The sequence below is a fragment of the Dendrobates tinctorius genome, unplaced genomic scaffold (assembly GCF_039654945.1).
Source record: "Dendrobates tinctorius isolate UK_male_01 unplaced genomic scaffold, ASM3965494v1 ptg000046l, whole genome shotgun sequence".
NCBI lineage: Eukaryota > Metazoa > Chordata > Amphibia > Anura > Dendrobatidae > Dendrobates > Dendrobates tinctorius.
In genome coordinates, this window is record NW_027361714.1 from 83,708,436 (window position 1) to 83,721,638 (window position 13,203).

The 13,203-nt window shown below is 44.4% G+C and overlaps 1 protein-coding gene across 1 annotated transcript in view; it reads right to left on the reverse strand.

Annotated features, from left to right (window-relative positions):
• The window catches only part of QRSL1 (glutaminyl-tRNA amidotransferase subunit QRSL1), a 132,989-nt gene that overhangs the window by 100,033 nt on the left and 19,753 nt on the right, over window positions 1-13,203 (reverse strand). Inside the window, exons 3-4 of the mRNA XM_073576082.1 lie at window positions 12,903-13,001; window positions 12,560-12,656 (exon numbers count right to left, since the gene is read on the reverse strand). Of these exons, the coding sequence (XP_073432183.1) occupies window positions 12,560-12,656; window positions 12,903-13,001 (196 nt within the window). The remainder of the gene's footprint in view (window positions 1-12,559; window positions 12,657-12,902; window positions 13,002-13,203) is intronic.

The following is a 13,203-nucleotide window of genomic DNA, read 5'->3' on the forward strand; positions in this document are numbered from 1 at the left end:
GTTTGTCATACTGTGTTTTTTCTTTGTGTTTCAGTCTTTGGGTGGTGTGAACACTGTCCAACCGACCTGTTCACTTTTGTGCATGTCACATGTGTTTCTAATTTATTACACAATTATAACTGCACAAACTACATTATAAACATATTAGTAAAAAGCGCCATTCAGAAGTGTAGTATTTCAGCTGAAACACTTCACGACATTTGATGTAAATTTACTCCATGATTGGGAAGGGGTTCCATCAAAATGACGCAATTCAAGGCAACCATGAGTGGTAGATTAATTGAAAGCTGAGCCTCAGCTGTCACTGCAAGGAGCAGAGTGCCTGCACCTGCCTGGGCCATTTAACACCCTTAGGGTATGTGTGCATGTTGAGTATTTGCTTGAGGAAATTTCAGCAAGGTTTCTGCATCTCTTGGCAGCAAAAAAACTGCTGCAAAAATGTGCGTTTTGCTGCATTTTTTTACAGCAATGAAGGCTTTTTTGAGTTAAATAAAGATATTTAAAAAAAAAAGTTTTGTGACATAAGTTCAACACCACCTTTTTAATTCTGATGCAGTAGCATCAGGGTAATGGGATTAAGGCTTGGTGTCACAGCTGTCATTGACACCAAGCCCTAGGTTAGACCAACACCCTCATTACTAAACCGCTAAGAAACACAAACAGACACTAACCAGCCTATGTAGGAGTGTTAACAGAATGAACCAACATAGGCTGTAACCAATCAGCAACTGTTAATGAAAAAAAAAAAGAAAAAAATGAAATCATCCCCGCCGGTCAGAGAGGCGTGGTTCCCACTGTCAAAAAACAGCGTGAACGCTCAGCTGTGATCAGAGGTATAAAGTTAACCTCCAGTCACTTTTGTTTGCGGATGGGACTACAGATCTCATCATCCGACACTTGCTGCCGCTAATAACAGCGAGAGCAGGAGTGGCTGATGGGTGTATTCATTGCCCTTCAGTAGCGCGCAGTGTCAGCCACCGGCGGTCACGTGTGCCGATACTTACAAGAAATGAATATTCAGAATATTCATTTCTCTTAAGTAGCGGCACACATGACCACCAGCAGCAGCAGGAAGGCTCTGGCTGAATACTCACTGCTCTCTGCAATGAACAGTCCCGGTGAGTATTCCGGCAGCTGTGCTCTGCTTGTGATGTCCCTGCCATGTGCTGATTACAAGCATTAAGCAGTTGCTGGCACCAGAGCATGACACTGTGAGGGTGCGGAGGAAGGAAAGTGTAATGTTTTGGGGTTTTTCTTATCTTTTCTGATGGGACCATACATACCAGGATGGGGGTGTGGCCAATCATACCAGAATAAGGATGGGATCATGCATACCAGGATGGGGGTGGGGCCAATCATACCAGAATAAGGATGGGATCATACATACCAAGTCCGTGATGGGGCCAATCATACTAGGATAAGGATTGGACCATGCATACCAGGACCGGGATGGGGCCATGCATACCAGGACCGGGATGGGGCCATGCATACCAGGACCGGGATGGGGTCCATGCATACCAGGACCGGGATGGGGCCATGCATACCAGGACCGGGATGGGGCCATGCATACCAGGACCGGGATGGGGCCATGCATACCAGGACCGGGATGGGGCCATGCATACCAGGACCGGGATGGGGCCCATGCATACCAGGACCGGGATGGGGCCCATGCATACCAGGACCGGGATGGGGCCCATGCATACCAGGACCGGGATGGGGCCCATGCATACCAGGACCGGGATGGGGCCCATGCATACCAGGACCGGGATGGGGCCCATGCATACCAGGACCGGGATGGGGCCCATGCATACCAGGACCGGGATGGGGCCCATGCATACCAGGACCGGGATGGGGCCCATGCATACCAGGACCGGGATGGGGCCCATGCATACCAGGACCGGGATGGGGCCCATGCATACCAGGACCGGGATGGGGCCCATGCATACCAGGACCGGGATGGGGCCCATGCATACCAGGACCGGGATGGGGCCCATGCATACCAGGACCGGGATGGGGCCCATGCATACCAGGACCGGGATGGGGCCCATGCATACCAGGACCGGGATGGGGCCCATGCATACCAGGACCGGGATGGGGCCCATGCATACCAGGACCGGGATGGGGCCCATGCATACCAGGACCGGGATGGGGCCCATGCATACCAGGACCGGGATGGGGCCCATGCATACCAGGACCGGGATGGGGCCCATGCATACCAGGACCGGGATGGGGCCCATGCATACCAGGACCGGGATGGGGCCCATGCATACCAGGACCGGGATGGGGCCCATGCATACCAGGACTGGGATGGGGCCCATGCATACCAGGACTGGGATGGGGTCATGCATATCAGGACTGGGATAGGGCCATGCATACCAGGACTGGGATGGGGCCATGGATACCAGGACTGGGATGAGGCCACTCATACCAGATTAAGGATGGGGCCCTGCATACCAGGATAAGGATGGGGCCATATCATACCAGGTTAAGGATGGGGCCAATCATACCAGGATAAGGATGGGGCCAATCATACCAGGATAAGGATGGGGCCATATCAAATCAGGTTAAGGATGGGGCCATGCATACTTGGACAAGATGGGGACCCTGCATACCAGTATAGGGATGAGGGTGATCACTCCTGCCAGGATAAGGATGAGGGGGACCATTCCTACCAGAATAGGGATGAGGGAGCCATGCATACCATGCTAGGGATGAGGAGGCATGCATACCAGGATGGGGATGAGGGGACCATATTTACCAGGATAGGGGATATTAAGTACAGAATTGACCACATTTTTTGTTTGTTTTTTTTCTCCTAATTTCCTCCTCTAAAACCTAGGTGCGTGTTATGGTCCGGTGCGTCTTATAATCCGAAAAATACTGTAATCATATTGACACCAGATGGGTCACGGAATTTTATACCATTGTGCAGTGAAGAAAAAAATAACTACATTTAGTACCACCAACATGTTGCTTTAGCCCCAGATTTTACATTTTTCCACACACATTTTTACATTTTACAGATTTCACACAAGAAGTGGGTAAAAATGACACCAAAATTTGTTCCACATTTCTACTGAAAGTGGAAATATCCTCTATGTATGCTGTACAGTACTGCTTAGCCATACGGCGAGACTCTGGAGGGAAGGAGCGCTATTTGCATCCTGGAGAGTAGATTTTCCTAGAATAGTTTGCAGACTCAATATACAGAACCCCTAAGTGCTAGAAGAGCAGAATCCCCCCTCACGTGACCCCATTTTGTAAATTATACCCCTTTAGGGATTTATCTACAGGGGTAGTGTCTATATTGACTCCATGGGTGTTTTCCGGAAACAAGCAGCAATGAATGCTGCCATGAGAGAATTGCAAACTGCCATTGTTGTAGTGACCAGCACGTTGTAATAACCAGTAAGTTCCGCCCAGCTAATGCTTCTGGAGACATGCACCTGTAAATTAAACGCCCTCATTGCTACAGAAATGCCAAACATGTGGTTTAGACACACTGGGGCTCAGAAGGCAGGGGGGTATTTGGATTTGGGAGAGCAGGATTTGCTGAATTTCTTTTGTAGGGTGTGGAGCCATTTTGCTTTTCCAGAGTCTTTGTACTACCAGTTATGTGGAAGGCTCCCACATTTCCGCTAACAGACGATGGACCTGAGTGGCAACTTGCTTCTTTTTGTGGACTGATTTGAAGCTTCTAATGGGAACATTTTACATAACAGATGGGATCACATTTATACGGCGCTCTATGCTGAGCATTTACTTTGAGGTATCCATCGAAATCTACGAGTGACATGATCCAGATGAAATCCCTGAGGTATCCAGTCAATATAATGGGGCAGCAGAGACTCTGGACTCTGTCTGGCCTCTATTCAGCGGTGTCCTTTTCATAATTGCTCAAAACTAAGGCCGATGGCACGTTTATGCACACTTAAAGAGACAGACACCATGGGATCACAGGCCAGATGATGTTCACAGTGTCTCCACCAGCCTCGTTATAGGAAATCTTCTGCCGGGGGTTCCATCTGAATCACATATTTCAGAGAGTTACATGGAAACTTTGATGGAAGCACTCAGCGCAGAGAGCATGATGAATGTGCGCCAATCCTTACTGCGATCTTTGTGAGGCAGAGTGAAAAAAATCAACTGCAGGCGAAGAATTGGTATTATTTAATTTTTACGCCATTCTATATATATATATATATATATATATATATATATAATATGCGATTGGATGATTTTATTCTTTGGGTCGGTGCGATCACAGGCATATCAGATTTATATCGGGTCTTAATGTCTGGCTGCTTATCACACATGAAAAGGCGCATTTTATCGCAAAAACTAGTTATTGCACCACCATATTTTAAGAGCTATAATTTTTCCATATTTCAGCCGACAGTCAGGTGAGGGCTTGTTTTTCTGCGGGACGACTTTACGTTTTTATTGGTACCATTTTCAGGCACATGACATTTTTTGATCGCTTTCTATTCCGATTTTTGGGAGGCAGAATGAACAAAAACCATCTATTCAGGAATTGAACCATTTTTATTTATATTCATCTTTTTATTCCACTTTTTGTTCGGCAGTATGTAAAGCATTTTTTTTGCCTTGTTTTTTATGGTGTTCACTAAAGGGGTTAACTAGTGGGACAGCTTTAGGGTATGTTTCCACGGTCAGGAATGGCTCAGTATGGAAAGACGAGCCGCTTCTGGAAAGACGCGCCACATGTACGTTTACGCAAGTCTGCCGTCTGCGTCTTTTAATGCATAGTGGAGACGGGATTTCACAAAATCCCCTCCACTATGCTGTAACATCTGGACGCTGCATGTTTGACGCTGCTACTGTACGCAGCGTCAAACATGCAGCGTTTCCTGACCGTGGAAACATACCCTTATAGGTTGGGTCGTTCCGGACACAGAGATACCAAATATGTGCACTTTTATTGCTTATATATGTATATTTTTTTCATAAAAATATTTATTTATGCGATAAAATATTTATTTTTATTTGAAACAAATTTTTACAACTTTTTTCAAAATGTTATTTTTACTTTATTACTTAGTCCCACTATGGGACTTTCATTTTTGCAGTCTGCTCACAGTTCTAAGGTATAGCAATGCAAGAGCATTGTTATACTGTATAACCTGTCAGCCCTGCAGATAAAAGTTAGTTAGATCATGCACTGCACATGATCTAACACCTAGTGCCTGGTAACCCGTATGTCGTCATGATGAAATCGGGTCACCATGGCAATGATCGGGACCCTGTGATGACGTCGTGGGGACTCTGATCCAAGGGCAGAGGGGCTTTCTTCCTTCAGCATCCTGCGATCAAGTTTGCTGGCAGTATTTAGGGGGTTAAAGTACCAGGAGCGGTGCAAGGCCACTCCTGGTTGTCAGTTGACAGAATCAGCTGACACACGGCAGCAATCATGCGTGCGCACAGCGTTTGGGAGTGCAAAATCGCCTGTATGTATCATCCGTCTAAGGTTGGTAAGTACCGGCCCACATGGATGTATGGATACATCCAAGGTGGTAAAGGGGTTAAATTAAAAAAAATTACAGAAATAACTATATATATTTATGTAAAAATTAAAACAAAAAAAAAAAAAAGGAGAGAATTGGTATTGCTGCATCCGGAATGACCCGATCTATTAAAGGACTGTCATATTATTTAACCTCTTCAGTGACAAAAAAGTGGCAGAAAAACTATGCTGTTTCATCATACTGCCAAAATAACTTTAATAAAATGCAATTGATAAGTCGAATGTAAATAAAAATGGTTTAGCTGAAAAACTCATCTTGTCCCACAAGAAAAAAGTCATCATACAGCTCCATTAGAGGAGAAATAAAAAAGTTATAGATGTCATAATACAGTGATGCAAAAACAATTTTTTTCTATAAAATTGTGTAAAAGCGCCAAAACATAAAAAAGTTATATAAATGTGGTGTCACTGTAATCGTACAGACCCGAAGAATAAACCTGCCTCATCATTTTTATGACACGGTGAATGGAATTACCGTATTTTTCGCTTTATAAGACGCTCCGGATTATAAGATGCACCCCAAATTTTGAGGAGAAAAATAGGAAAAAACTTTATTTTTAATAAAATGGTGGTGCATCTTATAATCCATGCGTCTTATTGCTTACCAGGGGTGGTGATGGAGGAGGCCGGAGTGGAACATTGCTGCTGGGATGAGGGGGTGTTTTGATGTGCAGCGTGCCGCTGCCGGTGTCTGTTACTGCCGCCGCCCTCTGTCCCCTGATGCTTGCCACCACCGCCACGCTCTGTCCCCCGGTGCCTGCTTGCCACCACCGCCGCACTCTGTCCCCCGGTGCCTGCTTGCCACCACCGCCACGCTCTCCCCCGGTTCTTACCGCCACGCTCCTATCCCCCGGTGTTTGCCGCCATCGCCGCGCTCTGTCCCGTTCTGAGGGTACTTGCCGTGGCACTCTGTGCCCTGATGCTGCCGCTGCGCTGTCCGCCACCGCCGCGCTCCTGTCCCCCGGTGGTTTCTTCCGCCCCACCGCCGCCGCCGCGCTCTGTCCCGTTCAGCGTGGGGGGGTCTCTGTCGCTCCATGCCTGCTTTCTTCCTGGAAAATGGCCGCCGCGCATGCGCAGACGGACATCTCGGCACTGAAATCTCGGGAGATGAGATTTCAGAAATCTCATCTCCCGAGATTTCAGTGCCGAGATGTCCGTCTGCGCATGCGCGGCGGCCATTTTCCAGGAAGAAAGCAGGCATGGAGCGACAGAGACCCCCCCACGCTGAACGGGACAGAGCGCGGCGGCGGCGGTGGGGCGGAAGAAACCACCGGGGGACAGGAGCGCGGCGGTGGCGGACAGCGCAGCGGCAGCATCAGGGCACAGAGTGCCGCGGCAAGTACCCTCAGTGGCAGCGCAAATGTATATCCTCTTTGTAAGACGCACCCCCTTTTTCCCCTCAATTTTGTGGGGAAAAAAGTGCGTCTTACAAAGCGGAAAATACGGTAAATACCCCTCCAAAAACTAGTCCAGAATTGCTGGTTCTTGTTCATTCTGCCTCCCAAAAGTTGGAATAGAAAGTGATCAAAAAAATATCATGTGCCTGAAAAGGTACTAGTCAACTCTTCCTTCAATAAACAAGCACTCACATGACTGTCAGGAGAAATATCAAAAAATTATACCTGTCAAAATATGGCGATGCTTGCGCGCCTTTTCGTGTAAACAGCAACCAAACATAAGATATAAATCCGGTATCGCTGTAATCGCACAGACCCGTAGAACAAAACCGTCTAATCACTTATACTACATGAAGAATGACGTAAACAAAATCAATTGTTCACCTGCTGTGGATTTGTTCATCCTGCCTCCCAAAGATCGCAGTAAGGCTCGGCTCACATTTATCCTGTGCTCTATGTTTACTCCTGGGTTTCCGTGTAAATCTGTGAAACATGTGATTCAGAGGAAACCCTTGCTAGAAGATTCCCTATAATGAGGCAGATGGAGACAATATGGATGCAGTCCGCCTATGATCCGGTGGAGTCCACCTTTTTAAGCATGCATAAAAAAGTGGTCGGCCACAGTTTTTGTGCACCTCTGAAAAGAAGGACACCCTTAAACAGAAGCTACACAAAGTCCAGAGTAAATCTACTGCTTCATTATACTGAATTAATTCCTCAAGGGTTTCATTCGGAGACTTACATGGAAACCCCATTGTAAGCGCTCATCGTAGAGTGCAAGATAAATGTGATGCAAAATTTGATTTCACATGTTCCCAATAAAAGCTTCATCTCAATCCACAAAAAAGCAAGTCCACACTCAGGCCTGTCACTGGTCATTGGAAATATAAGGGGCTTCTATATTACTGATAGCACAAAGGTTCTGGAAATGTGCTCCTCATCCTCAAAAGAAATCCAGTGAATTGTGTACTCCCGAGTTCAAATTCCCCCCTTCCTTATGAGCCCCAGAGTGTCTAAACTGCATTTAGCATCCACATGTTTGGCATTTCTATAGTGATGTGGGTACGTCTCCATAAGCACGAGCTGGGCATAATGTACTGTGTCAAATATAGCGTGGCATACACAGGTGGGACGCGGTATTCCCCCGCTCGCCAGCTGACGAGCGGGGGAATACCGCGTCCCACCTGTGTATGCCACCTCCATATCTAAACAAGGCATTTAAATCAGTATATCCACTCTTATAATAGGAGATACCATTTAGATCAACATGACATTCTGAAGTAGATCTCCATAGGAATCCTTACTTGGGTACCGGATTAGTATTTCGCGATAGCAGTCGGCAGACTGAGGAAGGCCGATAATAGGCCGAAACGTTTCCAGTACTGCAATAAATTATAAAATAAATCTAATTTGCAAAGGATTATTCAGTTGAGTGCCAAGTTACTTTATTATGGGCATAATGTACTGGGCACAACAACGGCAATTTTCACCTAGCAACATCCATTGCTGCTCGTTTCTGAAAAACACCCATGAAGTCAAAATTAAAACTAAACTTGTAGATAAATTACCAGAGGGATGCAATTTACCAAAATTGGGTCACATGAGAGGGGTAATTCTGCTTTTTCGGAACTTAGGGGCATTGTATACTGTGTACGCAAACTATTCTAAGATAATAGTGCTTCGTCCCTCCCGAGTCTTGCCGTGTGGTTAAGCAGTACTGTACCACAACATATGGGTACTGCCACATACAGCAGAAATTGTGTGACAAATCTTATGGCCATTTTTACCTATTTCCACATGTGAAAATGCAAAATCTGGGGTTAAATTTTTTTGTTGTTGTAAAAATGTACTGTAATTACTTTTTCTTCACTGCCTAATAATATAAAATTATGTGACTCACCTGTGGTGTCAATATGATCACTGCACCCTTAGATTAATTCATTGAGAGGTGTAGTTTGTAAAATGGGGTCACTTATGGGAGAGGAGGGAGGCGGAGTGTTCTGCTGTTCTTGCACCTCAAGGGCTCTTCCAGTGGGTCATTGCAGCAAAATCTGAATTATAATATGGCACCCTTTCACTTCTAAGCTTTACACTGTGCCTGAAAAGTAGTTACTAACTACATGTAGGGTATTGGCACAGTCAGGAGAAATTGCACAAGAAACTGTTAGGTCCATTTTTTCGTATCCCTTATAGAAACTTAAAATTTGGGGTATAAACCTTTTAGTGGTAAAAATTAAAAATCACCCAATGGTATAACATTCTGTGAGGCATGTCTGGTGTCAACATGTTCACTGCACCCCTACATGATTTCATTGTGGGTTGTCGTTTGCAAAATGGGGTCTCTTATGAGAAGACATTTGGCTGTACTGGCACCTTAGGAGCTCTGTCAATGTGACATGGCGCCATCAAACCATTCCAACATATTCTGAACTCCAATATTGCATACTCCAGAGACGTTGCACGTTCATTTTCTCCTATTATTCTTTTTGAAAATTTAAAACTCTGTACCAAACCAACATTTTAGTGGAGAAATGGTAATTTTCCATTTTTTCAGCCCAATGTTTTACAATTCTATGAATCGCCTGAGGGCTAAAAATGCTCACTACACCCACAGAAGAATTCTTCAAGATACGTAAAATATTCAGAATTGAGAGTCCTTAGTGGTTGATACCTTTTAATGGCTAACTGAAAAGATGGTAACACCCATCTTTTCAGTTAGCCATTAAAAGGTATCAACCACTAAGGACTCTCAATTCTGAATATTTTTCTATCTACTGGCTAACACGGTACAAAGATATACATCTTTCCTGTATCAAGAAATGTAGTTTCCAAAATGAGCTAATTTGTGGGGATTTCTGCTGCTTTGGCATGTCAGGGGCTCTTCAAATATGACATGGTATCAGCTACCTATCACAGCCAAAATTGAGCTCAAGAATTCAATTGGCACTCATTCCCTAACAAGCCATGCATTGTGTCCAAACAGTAGTTTTCCACCACATATGGGGTATTTGTGCACACAGGAAAAATTGCACAACAAACAGATCAGCCCAATTTATTCTGCTACCCTGAAAAATGAACAATTTGAAGCTGAATCAACATTTTTGCATGAAAAAATGTATTTTTTCACTTTCAAAATTCAACCTTATAAAATTCTGTGAGGCACCTGTGGTTTCAAGTCGCACACACCTAAAATTCCTTGAGGGGGTGTAGTTTCCAAAATTGGGTCACTCGTGGAAGGTTTTCACTGTTTAGGCACATCAGGGTGTCACGGGTTTGCCGCAACATAGAGGGGCCAGACGACCTCTATGTCTGATTTCTCATACTCCTGCACCATTTAGAAGCACTTCACCTTCATATTAAACAGTGTAAGTTTCTGCTAGCAATGTAGGTATTCTGTTCTGTTGAGAGCTCCTGGAAGCTTTCCTGCTTTGATGGTCTCAGCTGTTCAGTGTTGGCAACTCCCTTCTTCTATACATACTCGCTTCTGCCAAGAAGGGATTGCCAGTGCTAGCTTATACTGTCTGGTTCTGGATTTGGAGATTTTGGTTGTTAGGAGGCGTTTGGAGTATTGCTCTAAAGACTGTTGCTTGGTGATTTGCCTGTGTTTATATTCTCATCCTCAACTATTTAGTTTTTCCTCCCTTGATTCCTGGTGTTCCACTCTGTTGTTTGTGAGTACATATTTGTATGATTGCTATTCTCATTTCTCTCTGTATGTTTTCTCCTGTTAGTCTGTGTATTCGTATTCACTGCTGCTCCCCACTTCCTTTGAGGGAGGAGGGGACAGGTAAGGGCAGATTAAGGAGCTCAGTAAGGCACGTGGCCTTTGCGTCTTCACCATCAGAAGTAGTCCAGGGAGCAGGGATAGCTGAGGTGCCCCTAGCTTTAGGGATAGGGAAGGAACCCCTAGCCCAGGGATCCCTGGCAACTGTGTTGTGACACAGGGGCTTTGCAAACAAGACATGGGGCTCGCTATCTATTACAGCCAATTTTGACATCCAAAAGTCAAATGGTGCGCCTACCCTTCTAAGCCCTGCTGTTAGCCAAAACAAGTTTTCCACCACATATCACATACTGAGGAACAATTGCACAGCAAATTTTATGGTCCATTTTCTCTTGTTACCATTGTGAAAATGCAAAATTTGGGGCTAAAGCAACATTTTGTGGGAAAAAAGTTAAAATGCTCATTTTTTTTTTCTTCCACATTGCTTTAATTCTTGTGAAGCACCTGTTAGGGTTAAAGAAATTCTCGAATGTGGTTTTGAGGGATGCAGTTTTTAAAATGCTGTCATTTTGTGGGTATTCTCTGTCATATAGGCCCTTCAAAGTCCCTTCAAATGTCAAGGGGGCCTTAAAAAAAACTGGTTTTGTAAGTTTTGTTGAGAAAACGCTGATAAACTTTTAACTCTTCTAACTTACTAACAAAAATCTCTATGCTAATGTAAAGCAGACATGTGGCCAATGCTAGTTATTAACTATTTTGTGTGATAAAATATCTGATTTAAAAGCATAAACATTTGGTAGTTTCACAAATAAATGTAAAAAATACGGACAAATTTACCACTAACAAAGTACAAATGTGTCACCAAGAAAAAAATCTCAATCACTAGGATCTGTTAAAGCGTCCAAAGTCATCACCACATAAAGTGACACTGGTCAGAATTGTAAAATTTAGTCTGGCCGGAAGTTGAAAACAGGCTCAGGGTGAAGGGGTTACAGGGCATGTGTTGGTAGAATGGACCCTCTTTACAACTTCCCGACCTTGGACGTACCCAGTATGCCATGGTTGGAAAGTGCTTCCAGACCTTAGATGTACTGGGTACGTTATGGCAATTTTGCACACGCGATCACCTCTGGGTGATCAGCTGATATCACAGCTCACACCTGCACTCACTGTCAGGAATGGTACCCGCATCGTACCGGCAGTTTAACCCCCTGCGATATCGATCACAACATTTAGAAGGTTGACAGAAGGAGGAGCCCCCCTCTGCCCTTCGATCAGTGCCCCTGCGGCATCATAGCGGGGGCCCGATCGCTGCCATGGTTACACGATGTCGCCATGACTATATACTGGTCACCAGGCTCTAGTGCAGCACTGTCAATTATCAACTACCGCAATGGTCTAGATCAGCAATTATACTTGGAATTGCATTGCACTTTTTGGTATCGCAGGGATTCTTCCTGTTTCCCACAGGATCCCGTGTTTTGCTGTCTCTGGCATGTCAATAAATATATCTAAAGATATCTAAATATCACGTACCAGTACGTCAAATTTCGGGAAGGGGATAAGTGAAAGGGGGCCTTACCAGGTATGTTTTCTCTGTAATGCTTTGATGTTTCCAAGAAAACATAGTTGAGTCAGCCTGGGACTATAGCGAGAGAAAAGACTAGTCTGGTGCCACCCCCAGCCAAATTCTTACCACACCGATTCAGTTGATTGACAAGTCTCTCCTGATGTAAACAATTTTCTGGGGCAACAGATTGTTTGTTTGTTTTTTTTGTTTGTTTCTTCATTAATGCAATAAAATTACCGGCATAATTGCATTCTATGAAAACTAGCCTAAAAGTGATAAGCCATGTGTGAAATGGACAGTCATGTTATGAGCTAATTACTCACCCCATACCGAATTCATCCAGATTTGTTTTCCCCATAAGCACTGCTCCTTGATCGAGAAGTCGCTGGACAACGGTAGCATTATAGGGGGGAATGTACCCTGAGGGAAAAACAAAACACTAACTTTATTGTCAGTGACATTTGCACAATTATTTTAGGCTCTGGTCAAATCTGCGCTGTGCCTTCTGTTTTGACGGCCCGTTGAGGTTTGATCAATGATTCCAGTGTTAGGATGGTGAGAACAGCACGTTGCGCTATTTTGAATGGTAAAACTTAGGGAACCGCTTTTCCCAGTTTTATTTCAACACAGTCTTACACATATACTTTTTAAAACATTTAGACTTACCCTTTAACATTTTTGATGCGCATGTTGTCTGTATATTTTTGGTGCTAAAGTTGTCTTTAATTGCAATAGGAATTCCATCTAAAACCCCAAGAGGCTGACCTGCAGGTAATGGTAAAGAAAAAAAACAACACCAGATTGAGAGTCCCAAACAAAAGTACATTAAACCAGTGCAGTATACTGCAGAACACCAGTTGTTATAAATTCGATAACATTACTGCAATCATATCTTAAGTAACCAAAATAATTATTTAACTCATTCATGACATGTCCTGTATATGTATCGCACTGGAGGAAGTGCATT